General features: G+C 41.4%; 1 protein-coding gene across 1 annotated transcript in view; it reads left to right on the forward strand.

Annotated features, from left to right (window-relative positions):
- The window catches only part of ITGA8 (integrin subunit alpha 8), a 225,592-nt gene that overhangs the window by 176,443 nt on the left and 28,138 nt on the right, over nucleotides 1-21,011 (forward strand). Inside the window, exon 26 of the mRNA XM_004379662.2 lies at nucleotides 8,569-8,697. Coding sequence (XP_004379719.1) covers nucleotides 8,569-8,697 — 129 coding nt within the window. The remainder of the gene's footprint in view (nucleotides 1-8,568; nucleotides 8,698-21,011) is intronic.

The raw sequence follows: 21,011 nt of genomic DNA on the forward strand, positions 1-21,011 counted from the left end.
ATTCTTGGTGAAGTTGCTATTAACTTGCTTAGCAATTAATTTCTTCCTAGATATTGCAAAAGATAAACTTAAGTCTATTCTATGTCTGAAATATGAATTCAAATTAGTGAAGAACAAATTATCATATTATGTAATCTTCAACAGAATAGGTCTGAGAAATTTTTAATTTAATATCAATTTCAGAATTGTACATCAAAACTAATTGCTGTTTTTTTTTAAATGGAGAATAGTTTTATTTTTATTAAGAAGCAGAGAGAAAGTGGGTTTAATAAAAGGAACCCAGACGCAGAAATATATTTATCTAGGTAAGAATTAAATCCTAGTCATAAATCTTAGTCCCAGTAAGTGGACTGAGATACAATTCTGGACTATTTGGTTTTACAAATTCTTTATTAGTAGAGTTATAGGTAGTAGGTGCTTCTTAAAACATCTTCCTCAATGAGCAGACCATTTTTTACAAGTTGTTCTATCTTTGTGAGGATACTCCAGTCCCAGGTAGTCTTGTTGTTGTCGTTAGGTGCCACTGAGTCGACTCCAACTCATAGCGACCCGTGCAACAGAGTAGAACTGCCCCATAGGGTTTTCTAGGTTGTAATCTTTACAGGAGCAGATCTCCAGGCCTTTCTCCCATGGAGTTGCTTGGTGGGTTCAAACTGCCAACCTTTCCGGTAGCAGCTGAGCACTTAACCATTGCACCACCAGGGCTCCTTCCAGGTGGTCTAGCAAAAAAATGTCCCAGCCTGACCATAGAACTATCACAGGGGAGTGACTACCCCTACTTTCTGAAGTTTCTTCTGTAAGTTTTGCAAAGTTCTCCATCATGTTTTCTTCTTCAGCCTTTCACTTAATTTTTTTTAACAAAATCGTTTTATGTAATGTTAACATACATGTTTTTAGTCAACTTCTCCTCCCTTATTCTCATTTTGCCCACTTAACACTGAAAACAGCTCTCTCCTTCATTGCCTCTTCCCAAGTATGTCACAAGTTTCTAAGGAAATTTTCTTTGAATTTAAAAAAAGAAAAAAACTATCCAGATTCCTTAGAAACATTTTCTAAGTCGTACACTCAGAAGAACCCATGGCACCAATTTTAGAGCCTTTGAAATTTCCCAGATAGCGCCTTCAGGATCCACAAAGTTTCCACATACTTTCTCATGTTCCTCTAATTTAACCTACTTCCACCTAAATATCAACATTTAATATCATTTATTTAACACAATGATTTTTTGTTGTTGTTTTTTAAATTACTCATATGGCAACAATCCTGAGGTTTAATGGCCCCACAGCCATATTAAGGCTTAAATAGGTTTTTTGTGGGCCAGCCTAAAAACTGAACCACCATTTAAAACACTGTTTCTAAAGAGAAATACATTCTGAATGCCAAACATCTAGCCTGAAACTTCCCGAAATACAACCCATCTGTAAATTGAATATGCATTCCAAATGTGACCCTTCTCGAATAAACATCAAAGTCCAGACGTTCAGTTTTCACAGTAATCACTGGTACAGTTTGGTTATCCCACCAAGTTAACCCTAATGTCCCCAAGTTTTGAGGAGGGGCACTGGCTGCCTTCATAAGCTGCCACCCTGTTCATTCTGTAACCTGTGACTGCTCAAGGAGACAGTGGGCAAAAGTTCTCACCCACATCCACTTCACTTGTTGCTCAAATACAAAACAGAAATTGAATTGGAGGTGGCAGAGGGCCACAGAGTCAGGTATGACTAGATGTCAGTGAGTTGTTTTTAAACACCTGCCTTATACTGGGCCTCACTGAAATTCACTCTCCCTGGTTTGTCAACTTTGTTCAAACATCAGAATATGTTAACACACAGTTAACACACTCGGCTACTAACTGAAAGGCTGGAAGTTCAAGTCCATTCAGAAGTGCCTTGGAATAAAGGCCTAGAGATCTACTTCCAAAAAAATCAAACACTTAAAGCCCTATGGAGCAAGTTGTACCCTGACACATGTGGGGTCGCCATCAGTCAGGGTTGACCCAGTGCAGCTGGTACTGGTAGATGCATGGGTAGGCCAGAGTGAGCTGCAGCAGTATGTAACTAGAGAAGACCTTGACAGTCAGCAAACACAAGCCCCTGTTCTTCATCTGAGGAAACCAAGGCCCAGCTCAAACAAGTGTGGGGTATGGCAGTGCCTACGGCTCATCCCACCCCTGCTTTCACTTTTGCCTCCCAATGAAATGGTCTTTGGTTTTCTGTCCCTTCCGTGGTGGTTTCTATTTCATCAAGTTCATTTACCTGTCTTCTGTGAACTAAGGGCATAAGCAGATGTCCATGAAGTTTCGGCTTCCAGGCTTCATGGTCCAGGTCAGAGGTAGAGGATTTTAAGTCAGCAATTTCTTCACATTCTACCATCAAAAACATTTTGAAACATTCAACTATCTACAGCATTTCAACCAACCCATTAAATCTAATTTGTTCCAGATCCTTCTCAGAATAAAATTTTAGACTTGAGTAAAGTATTTCTTAACTATAATAAAGGCAGTAAAATAATGATTTCAAACTACCAATTTTCTTATTTGGGTGGGCTTTATCCTGAGGTTTGGTGCGTAAATCAAATAGACTGTGATCTCTATATAAGATGACGTTGAAAAAGCTCCTATTAAGGTTAACTAAAACTTCATAAAGAGTAAAGATTTTTTTAATTGGCAAGGATTTGTAATAAACAGCCAAGTGTGAGAGGCTGAAGGGAAGTGCTATGGAATCTGAAACTGTACCTAGCATTAGAAGAGAAATGAGGAACTCATATTTAACCTGCGTTAAAGTCACAATGCAACATTCTTGGCCTAAGTTCAAGAAAAAAAGAATCCTGAAGTAAAAATGATCGAAAAGAGACTTGGAGAACCTTAACGAAAGAGAAAGCCTATGTTGTTTAAACAATTGTCTTTGGAGCCATAGAAAGCCGGCAGTCACCACTGAGAAGCAGATTTAAGATGTTCTTCAGGTTCTATTCTTATGACTATTTTAAAATGTAAAAACACCATTGTAAAGACTAAGAAAATCTTCAAATCACCAATGGAATGAATTAATGTTTTTAGCTGTGCTTTGCACAAACTTTCTAGAAGGTAAAAAAAAGTGGTTTTTTACCCCCCTCCACACAAATCCTTAACACTTAAGTCTTAAAGAAAATTACATGGTAAACAGATCCCCTGGGCTTTTCTCTGCTTAGATTTAATTATAGACAAACTGCTACATGAGACTAGTCCACCATCTCTTGCTTACTAGGAATACCTGAAGTCCAAAGACAAATTACGAACAAGAAACAGATAGTATGTGTTGCTTTTGTTTAGGTTCACAATGCCGAAGTAAAAATGATCTGAAAGAGACTGGAATAGGAGAAGCTTAATGAAAGAGAAAGACAACGTTGTTTAATGTTTAATGTCTTTGGAGACATAGAAAGCAGACAGTCGCCACTGAGAACTAGAGACATGGAAAGCAGACAGTCGCCACTGAGAACTAGACTTTTGAACAAAGCCAATCCCACAGGAAATCCAAATCATAACCAGATAGTGCAAACATGGAAAGCAGAAACACAGAACAGTTCGTATGGCCTTTGGCCATACCATCTTTTCTGCCAAGCCTGTATTCCATGATGAGTTACCTGACATATTCTTTTAAAAGCCACCTTAACCTCCCTTCTCCTCTGTCCTTCTAAGTCTCTTTCCTTAATCTTATTTCATCCAACCAATTTCTAACTATTGCACATTCCAGCTACAAAGTATCCCTTTAATCCATAAATTTAAATCTGTACCAGAGTAAGCTGATGAAGAGTTATGAAAATAGAAAAACCCTATTGAGGTCAAATTCTGAGTAACAGCTGGGGGAAGAAATGTGTTTACAACAATGACTTCCTTACTGTAGAAATAAGCAATTTTCGTATTTGTTCTAAGGAAGATACTTCAGTGTTTACCAACAGCTTCTCATTGTCCTTAACAAATTATACTCTGAACCAAGTGTCTGCCTAACACAAGTTCTAGTAGACCAGCCTCCTTCACCTTTAATGACTTCAGATTGGGGGGAAAGCATGACCAGTGAGTTCATGATCAATTGTGAAAGAGGCCCCGAAAGTCCATCTGGAAAATAGGCTGTAACTGTTGTTTACATTTCTTGGATAACTTCTTCCTTGCTTTTTTTTCTTATTTTGAAATAACTTCTGGAATGCCATCTGAGACAACTGGTCTGCAAGCCATTTGAAGAGTTTTTGACAATGTTCTTTAAGGGTGGCATTCCTGTGATTGTGTAGGAGTGCTACCAAAAGAAAGAAACATGTTCTATCAGCTTCAACCCTGTGATGCTCTCATTCTCTAGCACCAAGTACAAGTCCTGTGTTTCACTGAGTGACCAGTTATAAATATTTGTGAATGATGACATACAGGGGCCACCCCTAATAGAACATGCTCTGTATTTGTACAAAAGCTATCCGTACCCAGTGCAACCACACAGGAAATTAGTTTTCTTCTCTTTAGGCTATTATTTTACTACTGCTATTACTACTACTAATAACCATCATCATCATAATGGCTGTAACCTTGGGAATAAAGAATCACTTCCTAGTTCCTTCCAGGACCTCTCCTCTGTAGTTTGGTAAACTACAGAGTTAACCTCTGTAACATAATTCTCAGCAACTTACATATATAAAAATGGAAATTATGCACAATAGATTTCCAAGCAAGATACACGCGCGCGCGCACACACACACACACACACACACACAGAGTATATGATAGAAAACACATGAGAGAGTTTTAGAGATTCCCACAATTCTGAATTTTATGTGTAAGCCCAACTTTTTATCTTATGTGATAGCGGGTTTTCTGTCACTACCTGGATCATTGCGTATCCTCGAACATCCCTTTGGCTGACATGCCTTCTCTCCACGCCAGAGCCTGGCATTGTCCTGATATTTCAGCAGGCTGACCCCCGTCCAAGACCTCACCTTAGTTGCATGCACTTCATCATCCTGGTGCTTTGGCCCCTGCTCTTCAGCATCAGCTCTAGCCACCCTACCTCTGAAATAGACAACAGCCTCTTCTCCTCCCATTCAATCTCCTATTACTATAGTGTTCTCACTTCCTCCCCCCACTAGCTCTTTTCTTCCTTGATACAAGTACTTCTATGAGTCGGTTAACCTGCCCTCCTCTCAACACTGCCTTTGGCCATACCTTCTTTTCCGCCAAGCCTGTATTCCATGATGAGTTCCTTGACAAATTCTTTTAAAAGCCACCTTAACTTCCCTTCTCCTCTGTCCTTCTAAGTCTCTTCCCTGAAAATTCTCAGTCACGCCCAGTTCCTTACTCTGCCTACTCTGTCTGTTAACCTAGTGATGCCGTTACAGATTGATGGTGCTGCGTGTTCACTGGGCAGTCGGCACCCCTGCAAGGTCCTTTCTGCCATTCTGATGATCTCCCCCTCCATTCTCCTCACTGACTCCTCGAAACCTTCACTACTCTTGTTGTACCTTCTATCCAGTCTCTAATGTTATATTATTAGCAGGTGACCTTAAAGCAAGAGAATCTTCAAACAACCCATTTCCCATCTCAGACTGTCTCACGCACACCTTCTATTTGTGTCTCTCCCATCCTCAGTTCCTTTCTAACACTTTCAAAGGAAGCAGAGTTCTTCTAGTTCCAGTTTTAACCTTGCTACATCAATTATCCTCTCTGTTTCCTGTATTTTTAACTTCTTCTTCTCTACTAGTTTTTTCCTTGGATTCTATAAACTTATTTCCCTGATGTTCAAAACAAATAAGCAAAGTAGCTTGACTTTGATTCTTTCCACAAATGGGCCTCTTCCCCCTCGATTTATAACCCAACTGTACTTGCTGTCCCAAGGAGCCCTGGTGACTCAGTGGTTAAGCGCTCAGCTGCTAACCAAAAAGTTGGCAGTTCAAACCCATCCAGCAGCTCCATGGGAGAAAAGACTGGACAATCTGCTCCCATAAAGATTACTGCCTAGAGAACCCTATGGGGCAGTTCTGCTCTGTCACATGGGGTGACTGTGAATCGAAAATTGACTAGACGGCACCCAACAACAACTTGCTATCCCTACTCTTTACTTCTCTTTCAGTCTTTACAGTTGTGAATTTTTTTTTAATTTCTGTATTAAAAAACACTAAATGTCCATGATCAAAATATATCTGGCTATATGTGAAAACATAAAGAACAAAATTAAAAATCCCTAGCAATGTCACCACCCATTCCTGTTTATTTATGCATTTATTTATTTTTCTATTTCACCCATAAAACTTTCACTGTATACTGCAAAAGAGAAAGATACCTTTAATAATCCACAATACTATTATCATGCCTAAAAAGAAATTAGAAAAACTTCCTAATATCATCAAATTTCTATCACCAGAAACACTTTCATGACTATCCTTCCAGATTTTTCCCATTTCTAGATATAAAATTTAAGTATACCTCCACTTCTTCTTAAAAAATGTAATTTTATTATATATACTATTTTGTAACCTGCCTTTTTCCCGTACCAGCATCTTACATCTTTCTAAATTACAAAGTAGCTCTATATCATTTTTTAAAAACTGTCCAGTAATCTTTAGTATAGATATAATTTATTTAACTAGTAACTTGTATATGTCCATAAAGTTTCAGGTTATAATATTTTTCCTCTATTAAAAATAATGCTACTAAGGACATTCATGTTTTATTTTGGTGCTTTTTTCATTTGGAGGATGAGATTGCCATCTCATTGGGAATTACTTCAATATGAGAAGAAATAAGGGTTTAATTTCATACTTTTTCAAATGATTGTCCATTTGTCCAAACCCATTCAGTCTTTACCAATTGCAGTTTGATTTCCACCTATACCAACCCCCTGCTCTGGGAAGGGCATCTATAATTTCTTAACTGATAGATCTGGTGGCACTACCAGTTCCCATCCTTCTTTCCTCCTCTGCAGCATTCAACATTGCTAGTTGCTCCCTTATTTTTTGAAACATTCTTCTATAGAACTACACATTGCTGGATAGCCCCCTACATTTGATTTCCCCATTGTAGTTTTCCTTGCTGGATCGTCTTTCTCTCCTTGTTTTATGGTGTTCCCTGGGATGCTCCACTTGACTCTATGTTTCTGATTTTACATGTTCTCTCTGAGCACCCCAGAACAGTTTGATAAGCACTGATGGGGAACAGAGCAAACATGTTGAACATCAAATAGAGGCTCGGGAATCAGCCTGGTGCAGTTCAGGCATGGAGAGCAGCTCTGCGTGCCAGAGAGCAGGATGTGCGAGGCTTTTGGTGAGGGATGAGGCTACAGAGGCAGGCAAGGGCCAGCGCAGAGCAAACTGCACATGCCACACTAAGCAGTCTGGACTTCATCTTTCTGTTTGTCTAGTAGATTTTTCTAGGCCCTTATGTCATGCTGAACACTATCATTCCACCTTTTGTGATGCATCCTACATCTGCAATGTAGGGATTTTCTTCTTCATTCCACAGAGATGCACATGTTATTATTGTTTCTGTGACTACAAAGAGAAACTGTATAAAAGAAGCCATGCTTCTCTGCAGGAGAAAATTGGGTCTCTACATTCAGCCAGTCTAAATGTAATCCTTAGTGGCTTTGACTGAACTAATGAATGTTAAAGGGATATTATGTATGATTTATTGAGAACTCTCAAAATATTTGTTCAGCCTTCAGATGTACCCAGCACGGAGCCTGAGATAAAATCGTGAATTCTAGAGCACTTGCAAAACAAACTCAGGGTTAAAAATAAGCTCAGTTACAGCACATGTTCTTGTTGCATGCTTTGGAAAAATCGTTTTCATTACATTGTTCTCCTGAGGGAAAATTTCTTACAAGTACAGGCACGTGATCCCTCAGAATTCCCAACCAACATCTGGTTCTTGACCACATCTGGCTGTTTCCCATGGTTAGCATCTTTTTTTTTTTTTTTTTTGCCACCTCAAGATCCAACTCCCCACACATAATATTCCTCAGTTTAACCAACCCCAATACATAATGAGGATTCCTTGGGTGCAAACAATTAAGCACTTGGCTGCTAACCAAAAGGGTGGAGGTTCAAGTCCATCCAGAGGTGCCTCAGAAGAAAGGCCTGGAAATCTACTTCCAAAGTATCAGCCATTGAAAACCATATGGAGCACAGTTGCACTCTGACACACATGGGGTCATCATGAATCAAAATTGACTCAAAGACAACTGGGTTTTTTTGTTTGTTTTTGTTTTTAATATATATAATGAAAATACAGTAACTTGAGAACAATGATTCTACATATTCTGTCCCTTCCTATGCGGAAATTACTTCTGCTTAAAGTCTTATCCTTACAAGATGAGCTTACCAGGAATGCATTGTCCAGGCTGCATGAATTCCTATAATTAGAGAGTAGAAAACTTCTTCCTTGTAAGTACAGTTCATTTTGCTGTTAACATGCTGCTGATAAATCAGAACATGCCTGAATTCTCATGTGAATCATATTCAATTGAGAGAATAAAAATTGCCTAGAGTTCAAGGCCAATGAAAAGATAACAATTGTCAGTGTAATTGTATGTGATACCTCCTTTTTTCTGTTTGCAGCCTGCAGCCTCCCCAGAGGAAACGCCTGAGCTTAGCGCCTTTTTGAGGAACTCTACCATTCCTCATCTTGTCAGGAAGAGAGACGTGCCTGTGGTGGAGCTCCACAGACAAAGCCCTGCAAAAATTTTGGTGAGTTGTCTCAGTGTGTGGAGTCCCTGGGTGGCGCATATGGTTGTGTTCAGCTTCAGGCCCAAATGTTTTTGGTTTGAACTCACCCAGAGCACCTCAGAAGAAAGGCCTGGCTATCTACTACTGACGGGTCACAACCATGAGAACCCTATGAAGCACAGTTCTACTCTGACACGTATGGGGTTGCCATGAGTCAGAATTGACTCGATGGCAACTGGTTTTGTCTTACAGTGCAGAGAAAGGAGGCAAAAATTAGAGTGGACAGAATTCTCAAACACAGATGGCTCTACCTTCATGTATTGCTTTTTAGTCTCCTCCAGCACTCAGATCTGCCTCACATGTTTATGAGCAATACATACTGTGAGACATGAAAGTGACTTTTCTTCAAGGACTAAGGAGTATTTGCAACATAACTGTTTCACTCCTCTAAACCTGCCATGGAAGCCACATTGGAGAAATAATGATGAAAACATAAAACATAGTCTTTAATCCATTTCAGGAATACCAGGGCCCAATTTTCAGCTGGTCCACAGACACTGGGCCTGTGAGAATTTAAAGTGGGTCTGGAGAAGCGCTGTCCATTCAGTGGGTCTTTGTGGCGTTGCACCTGTCCCTAAGCCTCAGAGTCCTCTGCTTATGCAGAAGAGGCAAGAGGAAACATTCAGGTTTCCTAGGCCAACACCACTGCAGGGACTTAGCAGAGGCACCTGTGTAGTTCTAGCCTGAACTTAGTCATCCTTTTGCAAAACTGTAGACGGCATTCATGAATATTTCCAATTCCATTCCCCCACTCATTCCCTGGTGGCGTAGTGTTTAAGAGCTAGGCTGCTAACCAAAAGGTCGGCAGTTCAAATCCACCAGCCCCACTCCTTGAAACCCTATGGGGCAGTTCTACTCTGTCCTATAGGGTCGCTATGAGTCGGAATTGACTTGACGGCAACGGGTTTGTTTTGAGGTTTTGGACTCATTCCTTTATCTCCTCATATGAATATTCATCCTCTTCCCCAACCATGCGATGAGGGCACAAGGCCAGTGTCAAAATGTTCCATTTATCTGTTGGTATAGATTGAATTGTATCCCCCCAAAATATGTGTTGAAATCCTAACCCCTGTACCTATAAATATGTCCCTGTTTGGAAATAGGGTTTTTCTTTTGTTCTGTTGATGAAGTAATATCCCTGTAAGGTGGATCCTAAATCTAATCAGTTCTGAGTTATAAAAAGACCAGAATTTAGTACCAGAGAGTGGGGATGCTGCTCTAACAAATACCTGAAAGGTGGGAACGGCTTTGAATTGGATAATGGGGTCAAGGCTGGAGGGATTTTAATGTGCTTGGTAGTAAGGTCCTAGATTGCCTTGAAGAGACTATGGGTAGAATTATGGACATTAAGGGCAATTCCGATGAAGGCTTAGAAAGAATTGCAAACTGTAGGGAAAGCTTCCATCATAATTAACAGAATGTTGCTAGAAATGTGGATGTTGAATGTGCCTCTGGTGAGAAAATAAATTTCTGTTCTTTAAAGCTACCCACGTGGAGTATTTCTATTACTACAGCACTCGGTAAGGAAGGAGCTCTGGTGGCACAATGGTTAAGTGCTCAGCTGCTAACACAAAGGTTGGTGGTTCAAATCCACCCAGTGGTTCTGTGAGAGAAATACCTACTGATCTGCTTCCATGAAGATTACAGCCAAGAAAACCCTATTGGGCAGTTCTACTCTGTCACATGAGGTCACTATGAGTCGGAATAGACTCAACAGCACCCAACAACAACAGCACTAGGTAACTCAGACACCCGTGTTCTGCAGAAAATCTCCATAATGGGTATGAGATTATAAGCACACTCTCCAGCTATGTAGAAGTAACCAGAGATTACTTCATGAAGCCAAGTTCTCTTCAAACATAAACAAACAGGGGCTTGGGGCTGAGACCAGACTGAGCACTGTGTCCCAGTCCCTGGGAGGGCTCAGGGGCAGAGCAGATGTTTCCTGCCCCAAAGTTGCAGTGCCAAAAGCAATCTGAGAAGCAGTACCTTATAGTGACGCTGAATCAAAAGCCACGAAGACAACCCAAGTGTTGTCAATTCAAAGAAACAAGATAGAGGAAAAGACCCTTGGCAGGAAGCTTCAGGGTGAAGAAGGGGACAAGGAAGAGAAAGTGGAGGCAGAACTGGGAAAGTCCCTGAGCCATAGAGGGTTCTCTACTTCTTTCTGTAGGTTTAGCAGCCTCTGTCCTGGCTAGGGTGAGAGCCATTGAACACCCCAACCCATGCTTCTGGCACTCTCCAGAATGATATTCATCCTAGAAATTTGGAACTACTCAGGCTGTGTAAAAATGGCACGGGGTTATATCTGACCTTCTCTAACCTCACAAGCAGGAAAGAGAATCAAGATCAACAGGCCAAGGCTGATTCCTATGAGGCAGGAGTCAGACATGCCTCCTGTCTTTGCCATCTTTACCAATTCTGACACCAACCGTTCATCCCACAGCACTCTCTACTTCTCTGCTAGGTTCTATAATTCATTGCAGTGGCCACACAGAACTCACTGACCAGACTCATGATTATGGGGTTTATTAGGGAAGTGACAGGTTACAATTCAGGCTCAGGAACACTCAAGGGTACAGTTCTTCCATCAGGACAGCCTGTTCCCAGCCATGCTAGCAGGCATGCCTCTCCCTGGCCCTTTGTCTCTGCCCAAAGACACTCGGCTTTCTCTCTCCTGGGGCCAGGAATCCCACCCTACAGTCTCCTGCTTCCAGGTCTCTGCTGCCAGCCCTTCTCACCATCTTCAGGATTACAGCTCGCTCTCTGTCTCTCAGTCTCCTGCTTCCAGGAGCTTCTCAGGGCAGGGATTCCGGGCCCAAAGAACACACTGGCTCTTCTTCCTTGGTGGTGGTGGACTCTTCTCTTTTCTACTTCTGGGATGGCTCACCTTAAGGGCAGTGGGATGGCAAAACTGACCAATCCCTTCGGTGGGCCACAATTACCATATCTGCACACTCCTGCCCAATCGCTTGGGTGGAAGTTACAAGACCATGACTAGAAAGGCCACACACAAAAGTGATCTATTGCACACCAGGCTTGTCCAGGGCTCTGGCCCACAAAAGCATTCTTCTTCCCCACCTGCCCACCATATCGTACACTCAGGAAAGCAAGGACCACATTTGGTTTGCTCACCATTGTTTCCGCAGTGTGACACAGTGTGTGGTTCATTTGTTGAGCACATGTGTGAATGACAGAGTGAATGAACTCATCACTAATAGTTTTGGGAGTCATCTTCCAAAACGTCCTCTGTGAGTCATTCCATCCATTCTTAGTCTTCCTCCCTGACCCTAAATGCTCTTAATCCTAAATCCAATTCTAATGACATATCATAAGCAGTTTAAAAGATAGCATTAGTAATGACTAAACTCCACCTACTGAATTCAAAATAAAATGGCTATTATGAGAATGTACAAATATGCTTTTGGATATATAGTTGCTCTAGCAAGTTATAAAATGGAAAGAATTCAAGGTACCTACCCCAGATGGAGCAAAGCTATACTTGAGAAATTCTGTCCCTGATTTTAGCATTTGTGTGACTTCTTCTTGTTGTTGTTATGTGCCTTCGAGTGGATTCCAACTCATAGTGACCCCATGTGACAGAGCAGAGCTGCCCTATAGGGTTTTCTGGGCTGTAATATTTACGTTAGAAGATCGCCAGGTCTTTCTGTTACAAAGCCACTGGGTGGGTTCTAACTGCCAACCTCTAGGTTAGCAACCCAGCACTTAACCATTGCACCAAAAGAAGTAAAAATAATAAGTTTAACTCTCAAAATTTAACAATGGAAGGTTAGAAAGACATTTCAATAGAAAAAAATTACAATGAAGACATAAATGTTAAGCAATTGTTTGCCCCATCAACTGAAGCTGAAAATGCTCTGGGCCGAAACAGCATTTCACTCTCTCAGTCCTATGATTAGAAACAGCAGTGTGTGTGTTTTGAAGAGGATAGAAGCAGACAGGTTCCAGTAGATGAAGACAGACCCTGCTGAGAGAACCGTGTGTGTGTGTGTGTGTGTGTGTGTGTGTGTGTATGTGTGTGAGAGAGAGAGGCGGGGGGAATCCAGGCAACCAAGTAACAGCCATGAGAGCATCTGTCCAGGCCAAAGAGGCAATAGTAGGGAAGAGTAGATGATTTTAATGGAAAGTAGAAATAAAAAAATTAACTCATACCAACAAAGAGAACTTTGAAAAGGAAATCAGGAAGACAATACAATAGCCCCCACCCCCAAAATATAAAATACTTAGGAATGACTCTAACCAGGGACGTAGAAGACCTATACAAAGAAAACTACAAAACACTACTGCAAGAAATCAAAAGAGATGTACGTAAATGGAAAAACATACCATGCTCATGGATAGGAAGACTTAACATTGTGAAAATGTCAATACTACCCAAAGAAACCTATAGACATAATGCAGTCCCGATCCAGATTCCAACAACATTCTTTAATGAGATGGAAAAACCAATCACGAACTGTCTATGGAAAGAAAAGAGGCCCTGGATAAGTAAAGCAATATTGAAGAAGAAGAACAAAGTAGGAGGCCTCACACTACCTGATCTCAGAACTTGCTATACAGCCACGGTAGTCAAAACAGCCTGATACTGGTACAATGACAGACACATAGACTAAATGGACAGAATTGAGAACTCAGACGTAAATCCTTCCACCTGTGAACAGCTAGTCTTCAACAAAGTGCCGAAGTCCATTAAGTGGGGAAGAGACAGTTTCTTTAACAAATCGCGCTGGCAAAACTGAATGTCTACCTGTAGAAAATGAAACAGGACCCATACCTAACACCATGCACAAAAACTAACTCAAAATGGATCAAAGACCTAAATATGAAACCTAAAACTATAAATATCATGGAAGAAAAAGTAGGGACAAGGCTAGGGTCCCTAATATATGGCATAAATAGAATGCCAAACATAGCTAAAGATGCACAAACAGCAGAAGATGAGCTAGACAAATGGGACCTCCTAAAAAGTTAAACACTTATGCTTATCAAAAGACTTCTCCAAAAGAGTAAAAAGAGAACTTAGAGACTGGGAAAAAATTTTGGCTACGATATATCTGACAAGAGTCTAATCTCTAAAATTCATAGAAACTTCAACACCTCAACAACATAAAGACAAACAATCCAATTAAAAAATGGGCATAGGATATAAACAGACACTTCACCAAAGAAGACATTCAGGTGGCCAACAAACACATGAAGAAATGCTCACAGCCATTAGCCATTAGAGAGATACAAATCAAAACTACAATGAGATACCATCTCACCCTGAAAATATGGCACTAATTAAAAAAAAAACAGAAAATAACAAATGTTGACAAGGTTGTGGGGAGATTGGAGCTCTTATACACTGTTGGTGGGAATGTAAAATGATACAACCACTTTGGAAAATAGTATGGCATTTTCTTTTAAAGCTAGAAATAGAAATACCATACAATCCAGCAATCCCACTTCTAGGTATATGCCCAAAAGAATTAAGGGCCGTGACACAAATAGACATATACACACCCATGTTCATTGCAGCATTATTCACAATAGCAAAAAACTGGAAACAACCTAAGCACCCATCAATAGGTGAATGGATAAACAAACTGTGGTACATTCACACAATGGAATACTATGCAACAATAAAGAATAATAATGAATCCACGAAACATCTCGCAACATCATGGATTTGGAGGACATTATGCTGAGTGAAATAAGTCAATCACAAAATGACAAATATTGTATGAGACCACTATTGTTAAAAAACAAGAAGAGCTTTACACACAGGAAAAATATATATATATATTCTTTGATGGTTACCAGGGATGGGAGAAGGAGGGAGGGAAAATTACTAACTAAATAGAAGACACATGTTAATATTGGTAAAGGGAAAGGCAATACACAATATGGGGAAAGTCAGCACAACATGACCAAGGCAAAGGAAGACACTGAGAGGAACGCAAGAATAAAGGACAACTGCAGTAATTACTATAACATAGACAATCCTGCAACAATAGTATTAACAAACAATAATTTACAAATGGATCATAGGTAGATAGGTATGCTAAAGAGGTGTGGGAGGGTGTAAGGGAGCACTAGGTTCAATTGTGTATATTTCTACATATATAATTGTATGTGCTGCATGTATATTAATATAGACAATAGAGCACAAAAGGGACACAGCCATGGAAACTAATCTTAGACATAACCAAACACCTCACAGGACCAGTGTTCCTAGGCTCAAAGGTGAAGGACCATAGACTCGGGGGACATCTGCATCAGTTGGCACAACATAGTTCATAAAGACAGTGTTCTGCATCCTACTTTGGTGTGTAGCATCTGGGATCTTAAGAGCTTGAGAGCGGCCATCTAAGATACAACCATTAGTCTCTTCTCATCTGGAGCAAAGGAGAGTGAAGAAAACCAAAGACTAAAGGGAGCAATTCCAAAGGACTAACGGACCACAGGCATCACAGCCTACATGACCCTGAGATCAGAAGAACTAGATGGTGCCCAGCTACCATTACTGACTGCTCTGGCTGGAATCACAACAGAGGGTCCCAGACAGCGTGGGAGAAAAAAATCAAATTCACAAAAAAGACCAGACTTACTGGTCTGACAGAGACCAGAGGAACCCCTGAGACTATGGCCCTAAGACACCTTTCTAACCTGGAACTGAAGCCATTCCCAGAGACCACCTTTCAGCCAAACAATAGACAGGCCCATAAAATAAACAGTAACACCAGAGATAAATGTCCTCCTTAGAACAATCAATTAAACAAGATAAAAAGGGCGATATTTGCCCAAAAGCAAAGATGAAAAGGAAGGAAGGGGTGGAAAATCCATACGAAAGGAGACAGGGAACCCAGGGCAGATATGGGGAGAGTGCTGACACGTTGTGGGGGATGCAACGAATGTCATGGAAGAAACACTGTATGTACAAACTATCGACTGGGAAACTAATTTGTTCTGTAAATGTTCACCTAAAGCACAATAAAAATTTTTTTTTTAATTAACTCCTATTTCTATTAATCTTGCCCTCCTTTCAGAACAAAACTGTTAACTTCAGGCTACACTCCTGCCTGCAGCCACAGGAGCTAAATTTTAAAAAACAGAGATGCTTGTCATATGAGGGCACTTCCTATTCTACTAGAGTCCCTGGGTGGTACAAACAATTAACACACTTAGCTGCTAACCAAGAGGTTAAGGGTTCACGTCCACCCAGAGGTGCCTCCAAAGAAGGGTCTGGTGATCTACTTCCAAAAAATCAGCCATTGAAAATCTTGTGGCGCACAGTTCTACTCTGATGCACATGGGGGCGCCATGAGTGGGAGTCGACCTGAGGGCAACTGGTTCTGTTCTACGAGCCTCACTCAACCCACAATCCTGGAAGTTGCAAACCCTCTTGGATGCTTGCTGGCTTATATTTTTTCACTTCCTCCTCTGGTCTTGGTCACCTGGCTGCGTGCACAGAACCTAAATGAGAAATCCCCTAAGACGCTGTTCCTAGGAATTTGTATCAAGCCCTGGTGGCATAATGATTAAGCACTCGGCTGCTAACCAAAAGGTTGGAGGTTCGAAATCCACCCAGTGGCTCCACAGGAGAAAGACCTGGCAATCTGCTCCTGTAAAGATTACAGCCTAGGAAACCCTATGAGGTAGTTTTATTCTGTCACAGGTTGCAATGGGTCGAAAATCGACTCAGTGGCACCTAACAACAACAGCAACATCCCTGCATTATAACCATGGACATGGGGTACAGGATCCCAAGACCCAGATGAGCTGCTGTGCGTCAGGCCCCACTTCCCCTTGAGTTCTGAGCCCAGGGCATTTCAATCCGGAGTGTCGCAGCCTGAGTCATCAGATGATACAGGGAAGGCACGTTAGTTTTAAGGAAGAGAACTGGGGTAACATGGAGAGATGACTTCTTTTCTGTCCCTGCACCCTTGAATTAACTTATTTTTTATACAAAATCATTAAAAAAAATTTTTTTAACTCTATTAATCCTAATCATTTATTTCAGTCCAATAAATTAGGATAACAAAAAATCAAATTAATCAGTCTTGAAAATCCGGAACCCCGTCACATAGGTAATCTTTTATTGTTCTTACTAGTAACCCATTACCATCAAGTCGATTTCAACTTACAGCGACCCTATAGGACAGAGGGTCCCAAGGGTTTCCAAGGCTGTAATTTTTACGAGAGCAGACTGCGCATCTTTCTCCCGCAGAGCAGCTGGTGGATTTGAACTACCAAGTGCTTAACCAATGCACCACCAGGGCGCCTTTCTTATTAGTGCGATCTAATAAAAAGACCAAAAGCAGATATTAGGATGAAATAGATGCAAATCCCAGGACTGTGTCTCATTGATACAAAAGTTTTCAGGAAGAGCAATAGAACAGAAAACAGTGGCTGAGATCTATAGAATTCTAATATGCAGATGGGAAAAACCCTCTGGAAAAGCAATGTACAAACCTCAGGGACATTTAACATTTTAAGAAATCAAGATTCAAATATGTTTTTCATTTTCCCCTTCAGTGAGTATCTCCTGAATACACTGAGGCACTGGAGATCAAGGCTAAAATTTTTTTTGAAAATGACATGCATTTGTGTTCTAGGGACAGATTTTTTCCTTCTGTTCTTTCTCATTAAATATTTTTAATGTAAGATAATTTGTAACATTTCTGAGTATCATAGAAACTTATTACTTGCAGATGAGGGCCAAGGCAAGCATGATTTGCATATCTGTTTTTGTTAGCTCATATTTTATTCTCTTTCTCTCTTATTGGTTCAAAAATGGCAAATTATATGCCACCCCATGTCCTTGAGTCAAAACAGCTATGGATATGGACTGATTATGCAAAGTTTATTCTACAATCAAAAACTAAATATGACCTCCTACAGTTTTTGTTTAGTCAAAAACAACTTACCAAATCCCATTTCTGATTAGGAATTTGAAAGTGCAAAATGCCAACATCCTGTGTTGGGATCATAATTTCCAATTTGCATTGGAAGAATTTGTATCTATAACACTAAACTATCATTTCTCCTCAGCATAAGAGTGTACTCGCCTTTCTCATCTTGGGCCCCTGCTGCTTTTGTAGTTGTCACTCCATATCCTCATCTCACTTCCCTTTCACTCCTCAGCTCACAGCAGCCGGTTCTCTTAACCCCTCTTCAGCATTTGATACTATTGACCAAATCCCTGGTTTCCCAAAAGCATATTTTCTCCTTGCTCTCTTTCTGCCTTTTGGCCTGCCCCTTCGTAAACTTTTCATGGGCTTCTCTTCTGTTCATTCTTACAGGGTCCTCTGCCTCAGGATTCCATCCTCACCTCCCCCTTTTCTCTCCTGTCGATTTTTTGCTGTCTGGGAAATTTCTTGTATGACCATGGCTCCAGCCATCCCTGGGTCCCTCTTGCCATCCTACCAGTATCAGTACCATGGAGTCAATTCTGACTCATGGTGACACTGTGTGTGTCAGAGTAGAGTTGTGATCCATAGGATTTTCAATAAATGATTTTTCACACGTAAACTACCAGACGTTTCTTCTGAGGAGCCTCTGGGTGGACTTGAACCTCCATCCTTTCGGTTAGCAGCCAAATGTGTTAACCATGTGTACCACCCAGGGACTTCCCTGCCAACCTAGCTATGCCTTACTACATTCTATACTTGAACTGCCCACTGTATAGGTTCATCTGGATGCCCCACAGCCACCCCAGTCCCAACATGCCTAAAACTCTATTTCCACAGCCCCCAAATTGTGCTGCTTTTCTAGAATTCCTACCTCAGTGATATCAGCGCCCATCTACCCAGTTCTCCAAGCCAGAGAGCTTCTCCACCCCTCCTTCTTTCTCATCCCGATTTCCAATTAGTCACTATGTATCTATTCTATTTCCTAATGTCTCTAAAATTCATCTTCTCTCAATTCCCCCTGCCTCTGTTCAGGTCTCTATCATTTCTCACTTGGACCTTCCTCATCCTCCTTGCCTCCCACTCTTCTCTCTCCTTCCTTTCTTTAAATGCCAGCCATCCCTCTAAAATAAAAACCTGATCATAGCCTTTGCTTAAAAAGCTTTACACGCTCCTCAGTGCCTATGGAATAAGGTCTGAGCTCCTTCACACAAAGAGGAAGATTCTTCACTACCTGGACTTTCTCTTGCCTGTCTTATTCTCGTGTGTCCACTAGGTACCTTTCACCCCATGTACCCTGCCATCCACTTTCCTGAACATGTCCTGGCCTTGTGCAAAAAAACCATGTCCCAGTCATCCCTCCTGTTAGTAACTATCACCCTTTAAGATTCATTCTAAGCACCATGTCTTAGTTATCTAGTGCCACTATAACAGAAATACCACTAGCGGATGGCTTTAACAAACAGAAATTTATTTTCTTACAGTTTAATAGGCTAGAAGTCTGAATTTAGGGCACCAATTCTAGAAGAAGACTTTCTCTCTCTGTCAGCTTTGGAGGAAGGTCTTTGTTTCCTTTCAACATCTGTTGGCTGATGTTCCTTGGAGATCTCCAAGTGTCTTGGCATCAGTGTACCCTGGGTCTAGGAGGTTCTCAGCACAGGAACCCTGGGTCCAAAGAATGTGCTCCACTCCCGGCTCTTCTTTCTTGGTAGTAGTGAGGTCCCTCCTCTCTCTGCTTGCTTCTCTCTCCTTTTATCTTTTGTAAAATAAAAGGTGTGACACAAGCAAAGGTGTGACTTGAGTAAGGGTGTGACTTGAGTAAGGGTGTGACTTGAGTCATACCCTCTTGTAAGGCTGTAACTCAGGATACACCCCACACTGATCCTGCCTTATTTACATATTGCAGTGTGATGGATCACTTTTGTGTGGCCTTTCTAGCCATGGTGTTGTAACTCCCACCCAAATGATCAGGCAGGACTGTGTGATAGAGTAATTGTGGCCCACCAAAGGGATTGGTCAGTTTGCTATCCTGCTGACTTTGAAATGAGCCACCCCAGAGGCAGGGAAGAGAAGATACCACCACAACCAAGGAAGAACAGCCAGGAGCCAGCATGTCTTTTGGACCCAGGATTCCTGCACTGAGAAGCTCCTAGACCCAGGAGACAGACAGAGAGCTGTAACCCTGAAGACAATGAGAAGCAATGGCAGGAGAGACTCAGCAGGAGAAACCTGGCAGTAGACACCCAGCCATAGGAGATGGCATGTGGGATTCCCAGTCCATGGAGAGAGAAAGCTGAGTGCCTTTGGGTAGAGGCCTAGGGCCAGGGAGAGGCTTGTCTGCAAGCACGGCTGGGAAAGGGCTGTCCTGATGGAAGAACTGTATCCTTGATTGTTCCTGAGCCTGAATTGTAACCTGTCACTTCCCTAATAAACCCCATAATCGTAAGTATGGTCTGTGAATTCTATGTGGCCGTTGCAATGAATTATCGAACCCAGTAGAGAGTGCTGTGGGAGGGACGATTGGTGTCAGAATTGGTAAAGATGGCAGAGAGAGGAGGCTTGTCTCTCCTTCACCTCACGAGAGTCAGCCTTGGGCTGTTGATCTTGATTCTCCTTCCTCCTTGTGAAGTTAGAGGAGGTCAGACACTGCCCCCATGCCATTTTTACACATATAAAGGTTAGGATTTACAGCACATCACAAAATAGAGTATAATTATATCAGACCACAAAATCAAGGACAACCACACACTACTGGGAATCATGGCCTGGCCAAGTTGACACATATTTTTGGGGGACACAATTCAATCCATGACACACCACCTTCTCCAAAATCATCCAACAAAGCTAGCTAACTGGGGCCATTCCAGAAAGTTTACCAAAGCAACCTGCTTCTGAGTCACCTCTTTTGCTTCCAGAGTATGGGATTAGTGGTGGACAGTGTGTTGATAATGGAGTATAAGTAAACAGAAAGTCCTCACAAGTGACACAAACTGCAGAACTTTGAGAATTCCTGCTCATGCTATAGGTACAAAACCCCATATATCACAGGGCCTAAATCTAGTAGAAGAACAACCCCCCAGACACCTGCATTTGGAAACATTATGTAGAAATCTGACCTTACTAGAATGTATCCAGTATGCATTGTTGTTGTTAGGTACCGCTGAGTCGGCTCCAACTCATTGCGACTGTTATGGATTGAATTGTGTCCCCTAAAATTGTGTGTCAACTTGGCTAGGCCATGATTCCCAGTATTGTGTAATTAACCACCATTTTGTCATCTGATGTGATTTTCCTATGTGTTATAAATCCTACCTCTATGATTTTAATGAGGCAGGATTAGAGGCAGTTATGTTAATGAGG

Source organism: Trichechus manatus, unplaced genomic scaffold (assembly GCF_000243295.1).
Source record: "Trichechus manatus latirostris isolate Lorelei unplaced genomic scaffold, TriManLat1.0 scaffold00067, whole genome shotgun sequence".
Taxonomy (NCBI): domain Eukaryota; kingdom Metazoa; phylum Chordata; class Mammalia; order Sirenia; family Trichechidae; genus Trichechus; species Trichechus manatus.